Source organism: Crotalus tigris, unplaced genomic scaffold, assembly GCF_016545835.1.
Source record: "Crotalus tigris isolate CLP2741 ecotype Arizona unplaced genomic scaffold, ASM1654583v1 scf7180000024277.1505481, whole genome shotgun sequence".
Classification (NCBI taxonomy): Eukaryota; Metazoa; Chordata; class Lepidosauria; order Squamata; family Viperidae; genus Crotalus; species Crotalus tigris.
In genome coordinates this window covers 415,580-429,771 of record NW_024100449.1, presented here as the reverse complement: position 1 = coordinate 429,771, position 14,192 = coordinate 415,580, and the positions used below count along the sequence as shown (strand labels likewise).

The window sequence follows — 14,192 nt, the reverse complement described above, 5'->3', positions numbered from 1 at the left end:
GAGCTATACGTTCCAGATTAGAAGGATTTATACTCCTTGCAGACAGCTGGTCATCTGCATTCTTTTAAAGGGTCATTGAGGCCACTTGAAGGTTTACTTGTGTCCTCAGGATCACCTGAGTAGTGCAAAAGGGCGTGGAGCCTTTTGGGCTGCAGGATGTTTTCTGCCCTGTGTCCCTATTGAAGACAGGCACAGGCAGTTGGGGACGGGTCTATGTAGTCTGAATCTCAAACTGAAGCGCAAACGGTTCCTGTAGTCTGCAATGTTTTCTGGCAATCCATTCATACTCTCTCACCATTTGAAGGGTGTTCATCCCAAAGTGCATCGCTCAATGTCTGTGGAGATTCTCAGTCATCCAGGTCATGGTTGTCTCAAAGGTGGGTTTTCAAGAGGCAACTGGACTTTTTTCTTTGAAGACGTTTCGCTTCTCATCCAAGAAGCTTCTTCAGCTCTGACTGGATGGTGGGGAAATGGGAGGATTTATACTCCTTGCAGACAGCTGGTCATCTGCATCCTTTTAGCGAGTCGGTAAAGAAGACAGAGAAGTCCACATTTTGGAAAGAGAGGACCACTGGTTTGAAAGAGGGGTCAAAGAGGCCATCTATGTCAAAACTGAACAGCCCTCTCTCAAGAGAGGGGGAGGGACACAACATCATCTATCTCCAGTCTACAACACAGTCCTTTCAGCAGTTCCAAGAAGGCTCCATGCCCATTTGCACCACTCAGGTGACCCTGAGGACACAGATAAAACTCCAGGTCACCTCAACAACTCTCTAAAAGGATGCAAATGACCAGCTGTCTGCAAGGAGTATAAATCCTTCCATTTCCCCACCATCCAGTCAGAGCTGAAGAAGCTTCTTGGATGAGAAGCGAAACGTCTTCAAAGAAAAACCAAAAGTCCAGTTGCCTTGTGAAAAAGCACTTTTGGGATATTTGGAATAGAATATGCAGTTTTATCACTGGGGTTCAGCCAGGGTGTAGGAGAGTTGGCAACTTGTCAAAAAAAGAGACTCAAAAATAATTCACAATCCTCTAACTCAGTGTTTCTCAATCTTGGCAACTTTACGATGTGTGGACTTCAACTCCCAAAATTCTCCAGCTAGCATAATTTCCCACGTAGATAGTCCTTGAATAACAGCCATTTGTTCAGTAACCATTCAAAGTTATAACAGCACTGAAAAAAACAACTGATGACCGTTTTTCACAATGATGACCGGTGTAGCATCCCCAGGGTCATGTGATCAAAATTCAAATGCTTGGCAACTGGCATGTATTTATGATGGTTGCAGCATCCAGGGAGGTCATGTGATCCTCTTTTGCAACCTTCTGACCTGCAAAGTCAATGGGGAAGCCAGATTCACTTAACAACCATGTTACTAATTGACTAACTGCAGTGATTCACTTAACAGCTGTGGCAAGAATGGTCATTAAAATGGGGAAAAACTCACTTAACAACTTTCTTGCTTAGCAATGGAAGTTTTGGACTCAAATATAATAATAATAATGATAATGATGATGATGATGATGATGATGATTATGTTGGAAGGGACCTTGGAAGTCATCTGGTCCAGGGCTTTTCAACCTTTTCACCCATTGTACCACTTTTAGGATATGGCAACATCCGAGTACCACCAGTCGCCTAGCAAGGTGTCAAAAACTTGATGACCCCCCCCAAAAGGAAAAAAGTGATAAAGTACAGGTGGTCCTCGACTTACAACAGTTCACTTAGTGATTATTCAAAGTTACAATGGCACTGAAAAAAGTGCCCCCCAAGCCACAGTTGAGCAAGACACCTGCCTGCCCACCCGGCGGCACTCTTCCTCCTGTCTGAGGTTTTCATTGTTGTGAGCATTTCTGTTGAGGATTGGCAATGGGGGTGGGGTGGGGGTGTTTGGTTTTTATTCCCCCCATCTGCTGGGTGGTTGCAGCAGGTTTTGGTCACTTCGCATGACTCTGGGACACTGTGAAAGTCATAAATATGAATCAGTTGCCAAGCATCTGAATGTAAATCACAAGATCCTGGAGATGCTGCAACATTCCAGTTAATCGGCGCTTCTTCTGAGCTCAGCAGAAGCACCAGGATCAGCACCGAGCTCCAGCTGGAGCCTGGCACTGATCCTGGTGCTTCCGCTGAGCCCTGACAGCCCTGCAGCTCCAGGCATCTCTCACTCAGGCTTGTGCGGTGCTGCCACTGGTTCAGCTCATTCCTCTCCCCCGCTACCACTTTTCTAGGATGGTTGCATACCACCTGCCAGATGCCAATGTACCACAGGTGGTACCCATACCACTGGTTGAAAAGCCCTGTTCTAGTCCGACCCTTTGCTCAGGCAGGAAACCCTACACCATTTCGGACAAATGGCTGTCCAGTCTCTTCTTAAAAACTTCCAGTGTTGGAGCATTCACCACTTCTGGAGGTAGGTTGTTCCACTGGTTAATTGTTCTAACTATCAGGAAGTTTCTCCTTAGTTCTAGGTTGCTTCTCTCCTTGATTAGTCAAGGACTTATCTGACTGCTTTCAAAGATGGGAACTGAGCATAAAAGGACATCATTTTGATTCCAGAAGCGGACACAGTATCGGTTTTGAAAATGGGATGAAGATATACCGAAGATGTTCTTGTGATGCCATTATGTGGCAAAATCATTATGCGAATGATGTTGTGTGCCTTCCTTCCTCCCTGCTTGCGATTGTCCATGACATAATTATTAAAGAGGAAAAAAGGAACACCGTTTTACAAGGGCAACAAGTTATGATCCTGAACAAAAATATGGGTGAGCTGATTATATGCCAGAGAATTCCATCAATATTTAGCCCCAGACTCCATGTCTCTATCTCCAGTGGGCAAAAATATATTTTCAAAGTCTCAGCTGGTCCTTGTTCAGGAATGTTCAAACTTTGTCTGTGTCAGGAACCATTAATAGCTTCATTTAAGAGCAAGAGATCAATATAGGTGAGAATTCTGTTCTAAACATAGTATTTGGAACAAGGAATTGTACTCAACAATTGCAAAAGAAATTAAATTTAAATTCCATTTTTTAAAGTCTTTTTAGGGTAGTATTTTTATGAAAGTTTATAATTACAACAGTATCAACTAAATACAAACTGAAAATGATAGAAGACAAAAAGAAAGAGTAAGAGGTGCAGAAAAGAAAAAAAGACAAAGAGAAAAGAAAAAAAGTAAGAATAAAAAAAGTATCTTCCCACCTTCAGTCATACTTAATTTATGATAATACGCTAGATATATAGTAATAGTAGTAAAGTTGGAAGGGACCTTGGGGGTCATCTAGTCCAACCCCCTGCTCAGGCAGGAAACCCTATACCATTTTGGACAAATAGCTGTCCAGTCTCTTCTTAAAAACTTCCAGTGTTGGAGCATTTATTTCAAGACCTCTTTGATATCTTTGCCAGGAAATGCTTCAGAGAGGCTGTTATCTCAATATGTCTTTCATTCCACTCAAGAGCTAAAATGCCAACCTAGATTGTGCATATCAAAAGTTGAATCTCATCAAAATGGGACTATGTCTAGCGCCCAATATGTTAAGCCCTGGCTTGATTTTTCCAGGGTTCATAGAAAAAAATCCCTATTGATTAAACAACACATTATAATATTTCAGAATAATGGTTTACAACCAGTGGTGGGATTCAGCCGGTTCACACCACTTCGGCAGAACCGGTAGCTAATTTTTTGTTGCCCAGGCCCAGAACGGACTTCTGGAAGCGGCATTCACACAGAGAACTGTTTGTTCATATATTTGAATCCCACCACTGTTTACAGCTGCAACACCTTTCCCATTTTATTCTTGTGTATGTAAAAAAGATGTTGAGACTCTAGAAAGAGTACAGAGAAGAGCAACAAAGATGATTAGGGGACTGGAGGCTAAAACATATAAGGAACAGTTGCTAGAATTGGGTATGTCTAGTTTAACATAGAGAAGGACAAGGGGGGACATGATAGCAGTATTCCAATATCTCAGGGGCTGCCATAAAGAAGAGGGAATCAAGCTATTTTCCAAGCACCTGAAGGCAGGACAAGAAGCAACGGGTGGAAACTAATCAAGGAGAGAAGCAACCTAGAACTAAAGAGAAACTTCCTGACAGTGAGAACAATTAATCAGTGGAACAGCCTGCCTCCAGAAGCAGTAAATGCTCCAACACTGAAGTTTTTAAGAAGAGACTGGACAGCCTTTGTCCGAAATGGTGTAGGGTTTCCTGCCTGAGCAGGGGGTTGGACTAGATGACCTCCAAGGTCCCTTCCAACTTTACTATTACTATTATTATTGTCGATCATCGCACAGTCAGCCAGATGTTCAGACTGGATTTGGCATTTTGTCTACCTATCGAGTCCTTACCCAGGACCTGGGATAGGCAGATGTGGATGTTTGATGGTATTACAGATATCGTCGCAGGATGGAAGCAGTTCCTAAGTAAGGCCGCCTTTTGCAATTGACTAATAGCGAATTTGTCAATGCCAGTGGTGTTCAAGTGGTGCTCCAGTTGTTTTGGGATTGCACCCAAGGAGCCTATGACTATTGGTACTACCCTTGCTTGCTTTTGCCACAGTCTTTCTATTTCTATTTGTAGGTCTTTGTATTTTGTTATCTTCTCCAGTTCTTTCTCATCTATTCTGCTGTCTCCAGGCACTGCCACGTCCACTATCCAGACTTTTTTGTCTTTCTTATCGACAGTTGTTAAGTCTGGGGTGTTATGTTGCAGGTGCTTGTCTGTTTGAATTCTGAAGTCCCAGAGCAGTTTAATTTTATCATTTTCTATGACTTTCTCTATTTTATGATCCCACCAGCTTACAGGCAAATTATATTTTTTGTATGATGATGATGATGATGATGATGTGTCCCTGCCAACAGTGCTTTTATCAGTGCCTCCAACAGGACGATAATAGAATACCTTATGCTACTGGGTTTTTTTGGTTTGGATAGTTCAAAACTGCAACACCTGTGGTCAAATTTAGGTAGCCCACACAAAATTCTACACAGTAACGTCTTTCCTAAAAATGATTTTTTTAAAGTTTTAATTGTAACGTAACACGTGCGAACAACCTCTTTAAACTTAATATAAACCGCTTTAAACTTGATTATAAATATTTTGATTTTTGTAACACAATTATAGAAGTCTGAGATACCTTACCCAATTCACTTCTCTCAGCTACTAATTTTTACTGACCTAATTCCAACTTAATTTCTGTGGACCTCATCCCATATTGAAGAGGCTCCTAAGGGGGAGTGCAAAAGTGCACTAATGTGTCTCTATTGTCCCTGTCAGATTTATTATTCTTATGGATCATCGCACAGTCAGCCAGATGTTCAGACTGGATTTGGCATTTTGTCTACCTATCGAGTCCTTACCCAGGACCTGGGATAGGCAGATGTGAATGTTTGATGGTATTACAGATCTCGTCGCAGGATGGAAGCAGTTCCTAATAAGGCTGCCTTTTGCAATTGACTAATGGCGAATTTGTCAATGCCAATTGTGTTCAAGTGGTGCTCCAGTTGTTTTGGGATTGCACCCAAGGAGCTTATTATTATTATTATTATTATTATTATTATTATTATTATTATTATTATTGTTATTGTTATTGTTATTGTTATTGTTATTACTATTATCTTGTTCATTCAAATTTGACATTTTTGTGTTTGACAAATAAATAAAAAAAAATGATTTCCAAATTCCCAATCTGGCTATCAGATTGAAACTTGGCCAAAGTATGTCTTTGTGTATGTATATTGTCTAGCTGTATTAATATTTAATTACTATTGGCTGAGGTCTCTTTACCAAATTAATTCAAGTACTAATTTGGGAATTGTAAGAAATCTGATTCTATTATTAATGACAGTAAGATGGTTACCCAAGAGATAATGGAATGGCTAAATCCTCTATCACTTTAAGTGCTCTGTACATCCGATGCTGCAACTTATGGTTAAGCACCCAAATTGCTACTTGGCTCCTGATTTGTTTAAGTTACATGAAATATATCTCTCATAAAAGAGAGTAGTGAGCATCAAGCTTGTTAAATCATTTTAAATAGACCGCATTGGTATTTTCCAAAACATTTAATATCAGGATTTGCTGAACTGGATTGCAGTACTGCATCACTATGTCTGTATGTGTGTGTGTGTGTGTGTGTGTGTGTGTGTGTGTGTGTACTTGTCTGCAAAAAAGCTTGAACTGTATATTATGGTGTTGCTAGGACACCTACTGGACAATGGTTAAAATATACAGCCTGGCACAAAACACAGTTTTTAAAACCAGCTGCCACAAATGCTGGAAGGTTTCCAGATTCTGAATAAGACTTTAGAATTTGATCTTGAAAGGGGAAAATATTGCAACTTCATGCAAGATATGATCATGGGAAATAGTTCCCACTGGTTTCAGTGTTCTTTACTAACTGAACAGAGGTGCATAGAATTGCCACTTTATTTATATCTATCATTAAAGAAATTGTGACTTCAGATATCTTACAGCATTAAAAATCTGTAGTATAAACCTATAACTCCCCCAACACAATTAACGTTCACAAATGTTTCCTGAATCGTTAATGAATATTGTAACTGATGGGTGTTGAAATGCAACACACATGCCAGACACCGTTTTTAAATTTACAATTAAATTTGGTGAAGAACCTTATAGATTTTGATGCTTGGCACAAAAACGCAGCAACGTGAAACGATGAATAGTGAATCCAGTTCAGAAAGACAAAAATAACAAATAAAATAGCATTTGCCATTTTTCAGTGTTTTGTTTAAAAAAAATAGGTCTACTTGCCCCAGATACTTAGTTCAGCACAACTGCTCTATAACTATTCCTTCTAGTATCTCATCTTTTTTCATGCTTATGTTTGAGCTTTAAAAAAGCACAGCTAGTTTAAGAGTTGTATCAAAGCAGACACAATTTATGTCTTATCTCCACAGGCTGACACAGAAACTTGAAAAAGGACCTGCTGATTTAAAGAATAGCAGAGATGTTTAGGGTCATACTCATGCAAGATCTGAAGCACTTCTTTCAAGTGATTTCCAAAAATAATATATACGTAGAAACCCGACATAGTAACACACTTCCTGTCAAATGTGCTGCTACACTGCTAGAAATAGCTATTTTCTCTCTTTACTGACCCTTCTATTGCATAAATCTTCTCAGGAGCTTGGAACCACCTTTATTCCTGATAGAAACTGCCATAAAAATATGTGATTGTTCACTCACTTTCTTACCAAGAAATGGAAAACCTGTATTTGAAAACCCTTTAAAATGGAGCTGTAAAAAAAAAAAAATCACAGGCATACAAAATTGGTATCTATCCAACTTGAATAGGCAAAATTGCTTTATGTATCAAAGCCAAATGGAAGGATTTCTGTGGGGTCCTTGACATTCTCTGAGCTTGGTTGTTTTCTTGTAGATTTTTCATTGCCCAGCTAGGTAACATCTTCAGTGCTAGGAGGATTTCTCCCCTCCACTGTAGAGTAGAGAGCATCAGCATGAAGACAATAATGAGACTTTCCTCATGTTCCTTGTAAAGTATCTCTGATAACAGGGGATGGAGTAAATAGCTTCGCTCCCAAATTCTACCACCCAAACAGGTTGCTAGAGAAGAATGTGATCCCACACTGATTCCCAGCAATTCAGGACTGTGGGAAGTCAGCCCCCAGAGAAGGAAATATTAAAAGGGCAGAAAAAGATATTTCCTCAAAGGATCTTAAAGAGGCAGAAAAGCATGGCCAGTTTTATTAATAGCCCCAAGTCTTCCCCCCCCCCCCCAAGCAGAAACCAGCTCTGTAGAAATGCAGATGAAAACCATTCAGGAAGGTTGAAGCTAAAAGATTAAGAAGACAAAGACACCTAAAATCTATACACCCCACCCAAACTCTAAGACAGGACATAATAGGATTAACCCACAGATGCCAAAGGGCACACTCAGACTCAGGTCAAAGTTCATGCCACAGGAACAACTTCAAACAAAAGGCTCCAGAGGGTATAAAAGCCCACTCCCTACATGTGTTCACTCTTTTTTCTTTCAGAGCCATCTTCCTGTCTGGCTCTCCTCTCCAATAAACTGCAACCTTCTTTCTAAAGCAGTCGCCATGTTGTTTATTCCCGGCTTGGATTGAACCATGATGAAGAATTTTCCTTCAACAGGACTTTACATGTTACTCTTCCCACCTTACTTTTTTTATTTGTGGTAATCCTTTGTATGTACATGTATGTATTTATAAACAAGCAGATCTATACATTAAGTATGTTCTTTTTTAAAAAAAGTCAGGAATGTCCTAGCTATGCTTAATGAAACAAGAGAATTTTTACTGCAGTCTACTTGAAATGTTTCTGCCAGTTCAGCTCAGAAAGAGCTACTGTAAATAGGCCCAAGTCTCCACAGAAGAAGACAGAAAAGCCCTGAGGATAATTTCCAATCTTCTGTCCTCAACAGTCTTGTGTTCTTTTCCAATAATCTTCTCCCTTTGGTTCTTCAACAAAGACCTTTTAATCTGCTCTTTCTAAACCAGTAACTTTGCAGTTGCTATGTCTGTATATAAAAAGTCCAGCCACTTCAGTTAGAAGGGATTAACAATATTCCCTTTCTTCTTAATCTCATCTTTTTTTTGGGGGGGGGTTGATTATCAAGGAGCAAGGTATCCTGTGAGAAAGCCACACAGCTGAAAATTGTTTCATGTACAAATGGTTTTGTGTGAGGTTCACTTTTCTTGTTCAGTTGCTAAGTCAGGTCCAACTCTTCGTGACCCATAGACCATAGCATGCCAGCCCCCTTATCCTCCACTGTCTCCTGGAGTTTGCTCAAATTCATGTTTATTGCGTCAGTGACACTATCTAACCATCTCCTCCTCTGCCATCCCCTTCTCCTTTTGCCTTCCATTTTTCCAACATCAGGGTTTTCTCCAAGGAGTCCTTTCTTCTCGTTAGGTGGCCAAAGTATTTGAGCTTCAGCTTTAGTATGTGAAGTTTACTTTGGGCTATATTTATATTAGAAACATGATGCAACTAAGACCCGTTCAAGAAGCTAAATTCAAGAGAGAGCAGAAGTAATTTTTATTTCTTGTTATATGCATATTTGAACATAAAACTCATGGGCACTCCTAAAGCAAGGTAATGAAATACGTCATCATATAGCTAGCAGCAAGCCACCACATACTTGTTAATGGATTCTAAGCCTTAAATCCTAAATTAAATCTATGCCAATCAAATAACGATGATCTTACTGACACTGGAGCAGAGTTTGGGAGAGTTATGTCATAGCTGTTATATGTTCACCTTGTGTGGGTGATCTTCCTTCCCTCGTTCTTGTGCTTCCTTCAAAGAGAGTTTCTGCCTTCCCTCCAGATCTGCAAGCAGAGACACAACTTCAAAGTGTTTCCAAAAAGAGGTCCCTGACTACTAGTCTTTCAAATAAGTCCACAGACCCTAGTGACTTCTGCCTGGATTGTTATCTGAGCATAGTTACTGCTAGACTTCATGATTAGCTATAGGTTCTCCTGCTTGAGCAGGGGGCTGGACTAGAAGACCTCCACGATCCCTTCCAGCTTCTATTCTATTCTATTCTATTCTATTCTATTCTATTCTATTCTATTCTATTCTATTCTATTCCATTCCATTCCACTCCACTCCACTCCACTCCACTCTACTTCCACTCCACTCCACTCCACTCCACTCCACTCCACTCCACTCCACTCCACTCCACTCCATTCTATTCTATTCTATTCTATTCTATTCTATTCTATTCTATTCTAAGGGTGTCAAACTCAATTTCACTGAGGGCCGCATCAGTATTGTGGTTGTCCTTGGGGGGCCAGGTGGGTGTAGCCTACTGGGTGGGTGTGGCCAGTTCTACATCATTCGCGTCAAGGGTGCCTGTGGGGGCCTGGGTAGGAGTGGGACAGATCTGACAGTCTCTGGCAGAAGGAGGTGGGACTGGGGCAAGTGCCAAGGCATGGTCCACCAGGGCAAGTGCCAAGATGGCCACCACAAAATTGTACATTGGCTCCCAGCTGGCCTGGGCCAGGGCCAAGGCAGCGGGGGCCGTTCCCTCACTGTTTCCAGGATGGCTTTACGGGCCACATGAAACCACTTTGTGGGCCGCATCCAGCCCCCGGGGCTTGTGTTTGACATGTCTATTCTATTCTATTCTATTCTATTCTATTCTATTCTATTCTATTCTATTCTATTCTATTCTATTCTATTCTTAGTGTGCTGTGTTTTCATATCTTTCTTATCAGATAGCTACAGTAGACTGTGCTTCCTTTTCATGAAAATCCACTGTTCAATTTGAAAATGTCTAAGATATCTCTCAGTGTAACACAATATACTGAGAGTCTTTCAAAAAAAAAAGTCAGGGCAAAGGGAAACCAAGGGAAATATTGTACCTTTGGAGGATCAGATCTGATATCCCCCTTATCTACCCTTTTAAAGTGGTGATTTCTTAGTTGAAGAATGTTGGTTACATTATTCTCATGTCTCTCTCTCTCTCTCTCTCTCTCTCTCTCTCTCTCTCTCTCTCTCTCTCTCTCTCTTAAAAAAATCTCCTTTTCTCAGGCATGCATCTGTAGCAGAATTCCATATACTAAAGGGGAGAATAAAAAAAAAGGTGTGTTATCCCTGGGAAGTAAGCAGAGATGCCTTTTGTAGGAAGATACTTGATCACTTCCATCTTGGTGCTACTTCTTCTCTGGGGTGGAGAGAAGATTAAAGCGCAGAGAGCAGGTAAGGGCACGTGTTGTTTGCAAAAAATGTTCATCTGAGAGGGGATTTACGTGGGATCTTTAAAAAAGAGTTCTAAAAATTACAGTGGGCAACACGATTGTGAGTTTTATTCACCCCTTAAGATTATTTTACACATACAGATGGTCCTCAACTTACAACAATTCATTTAGTGACTGTTCGAAGGTAGAGCAGCACTGAAAAAAAGACATTTATGACAGTCTTTAACACTGTTGCAGCATCCCCATGGTCACGTGATCAAAATTCAGATGCTTGGCAACTGGCATGTACTTATGACTGTTGCAGTGCAGGGTCTCGTGACCCTCTTTTGTGACCCTCAATGGGGAAGCCAGATTCACTTAAAAGCCATTTTCCTAACTTGACAACTGTGGTGATTCCCTTAAGAACGGTGGCCAGAAAAGTCTCAAAATGGGACAAAAGTCATTTAACAACTCTCTCGCTTAACAACAGAAATGTTGGGTTCCATTGTGGCTGTAAGTCAAGGACTACCTAAATGGCCTCAACATTATTTATTGCTCTTGAGCAAACAAGATATGCCCTGTTGTTTTTCATAAATTAAATTTCATTTCATTTTTCATAAATTCCCACTTATAGGAGCCAAGTGAAACAGGGTCGCTGCCGCTTAAAAACGGAGAACAGCTTCCTACTTCAATGGAGTTGGAAAGGGACCTTGGAGGTCATCTAGTCCAACCCTATACCGTGTGGCCTCCTTACTAAATCATTCCAAAACGCCAGTGTTTGAATCAAACAAATATCCAAACCGATCTGATGGATTACATTCGGCACATCAGATTCTTTCAGGGATTCGGTTCGAAGGGTCATTTTGAAAGGATGATTCGGTCAAATTGTTTTTCAGCCTGTCAGATTTTTCCAAAAGTGGTTGTTCATTGTGAGATCTTCATCGGGGCCTTTCCCATGAACAGCTGAGGTGAACTTCACTTAACATGACAAGACTTGCTTTAGAAGTATGCGTGCGAATACCATTGTAGCTGTCACGTAAAAGCTACACAACCCTGGGCCGCCTTGCCATCGCTGAAGCATTTTTTGGAATGAATAAAAACTGTTCACTTCAACTTTTGAGCTAAAGTTATTGGTAAATATAGGGGTGAAGGATATGCCCAATCTCAGTCACCAGCAGCCAGACTTTATGAGAAATGTGACAGACTTTCATCCTGCTATTTCTTTATTTAAATGGGCCACCTGACTTTGGGCAGTATCAAACAAAAGACAAATAAAACAGAATAATTCAAAGATCCTGTCAAAGAGATGTCCAGAAAAAAAGAACACCTATATAGGTAGTCTCAACATACAACCACAACTGAGCCCAAAATTTATGTTTGCTAAGTGAAACATTGGTTAAGTGAATTTTGCCCTATTTTACAATCTTTCTTTCAACAGTTGTTAAGTGGATCACTGCAGTTGTTCAGTTAGTAACATGGTTGTTTAGTGTGAATCTGGCTTCCCCATTAACTCTGCTTGTCTGGAGGTCACCAAAAATGATCGCATGATTCCAGGACATTGCAACCGTCATAAATATGAGTCAGTTGCCAAGCGTCCGAGCTGTGTTCATATGACCATGGGGATGCTACATCAGTTGTAAATGTGAAAAATGGTCATAGGTCACGGTTTTCAGTGCTGTTGTAACTTCAGATGGTCACTAAGCAAATGATTAGAACTAAGGAGAAACTTCAAAGAAGAGGGGATCAATTTATTTTACAAAGTACCAGAAGACAAGAAACAATGGATGGCAACTAATCAAGGAGAGAAGCAACCTGGAATTAAGGAGAAACTTCCTAACAGTGAGGACAACTAACCAGTGGAACACTTTGCCTCCAGACGTTGTGGGTATTTCATCACTGGAGGTTTTTAAGAAGAGACTGGACAGCCACTTGTCTGAAATGTTATAAGTGCTTGAGCTGGGGGCTGGACTAGAAGGCCTCCAAGGTCCCCTTGTAACTCTATTCTAATTCTGATTCAGTAGAAATGGAATTCGCACCCAGCTAAATGTATGATCTATTTCTTTAAATCCTCGCTTCTGAGGACATGGTCTGTAAACCCATATTTACCTACTTTATATAAGTATACACACAGATGGAGAGAGATGCTTCCTTTGGTAAAATAACAAGTCTGAATTTTTTGTTCTCAGTGAATCACCTACGATGTCAGATTTTGTTTCTAGCTTGTTTTGTGAAACATTTTCACTGGTGGTGTTAAAGAAAACACCACCTCCAGACTAATGATTAATAAAATATAATGGCACTGGTTAAGAGAGAATACGTACAACCATACAAAGAGCGACACTGGGTTGAAGGCAGACAATCTGATATGCCCAGGCATTTTCAGCTTGTGGCATTAAAGGGGAAAGGGAGGCGGGAGAACAGAGCTGAGTCTGTTGGGAGTTTCTTTCCTTTTTTTTTTTTAAGTTGCCTCATAGACATGCAAACAGAGAAGACAAAAAAGGGGCTGAGCCAAGACAACTGTCGCGAGGGAGAGAGAAGGTGGGGGAGACAAAATTTGCAAACCACAGCAAAAAGCTGCCTTGGGAACTAGGTTTGGAAACCGCAGATTAAGGCAGAACCTGTAAGAAAACATTTAGCAGGGGACAGGATCTGCCAGGTGAAACATGTTCCATGCTTTGGAGAAACAGAGATTTGCTAAGTCCTTTCCGCAGGTGGACTCTACTATGTTGGACAGAAATGTCTATGAATGTTGCTGTTCTCCTGGCTGCCTTTTTCTCTCTTCTCTCAGGAGCTTCTCCCGTTTCCATTGCAGGTTGTAAGAACGTCCACTATGACCTGATCTTCCTGCTGGACACTTCCTCCAGCGTGGGCAAAGAAGACTTTGAGAAGGTCCGCCAGTGGATAGCTCACCTGGTGGATACGTTTGAGATTGGACCAGACAAAACCCGTGTTGGGGTCGTCCGGTACAGCGATCACCCAACTACTGAGTTTGACCTTGGGAGTTACGGGACTCAACGCGAGATCAAAGAAGCTGCAAAGGGCATCAAATACCTTGGGGGGAACACAAACACTGGAGATGCCCTGCGGTACATCAATAGTTACAGCTTTTCCGCACAGGCCGGCGGGAGGCCATACGATGATGCCATCAAGAAAGTAGCGATCCTCTTGACGGACGGCAGGAGCCAGGATTACGTCTTGAGTCCGGCCTCAGCAGCACATCGAGCTGGCATCCGGATTTTTGCGGTGGGCGTCGGAGATGCCCTTAAGGAAGAATTGGATGAAATTGCTTCTGAGCCAAAATCGGCCCACATCTTCCACGTTTCTGATTACAACGCTATTGATAAGATACGGGAGAAGCTGAGAAGAAGGCTTTGCGAGAGTAAGTAAACAAACCAGGGACTAGCCACTGAGAAACTGTGGAAGGTGAATTGGTTGGTTTCATAAAGAGTAAGCCTATGAATTTTAACTCTCTCTCAGTGCGGGAAAGGGGACTGTGTTCT

The 14,192-nt window shown here is 41.2% G+C and overlaps 1 protein-coding gene across 2 annotated transcripts in view; it reads left to right on the top strand.

Annotated features, from left to right (window-relative positions):
* COL22A1 (collagen type XXII alpha 1 chain) overlaps positions 1 to 14,192 on the top strand; it is a 186,470-nt gene that overhangs the window by 16,495 nt on the left and 155,783 nt on the right. Inside the window, exons 2-3 of one of the 2 annotated variants that reach the window (XM_039323548.1) lie at positions 10,547 to 10,714; positions 13,505 to 14,071. In XM_039323548.1, coding sequence (XP_039179482.1) covers positions 10,627 to 10,714; positions 13,505 to 14,071 — 655 coding nt within the window. In that variant the 5' untranslated portion in view covers positions 10,547 to 10,626. Of the gene's footprint in view, positions 1 to 10,546; positions 10,715 to 13,177; positions 14,072 to 14,192 lie in introns of those variants that run through there. The other variant, XM_039323547.1, reaches the window with a different exon arrangement.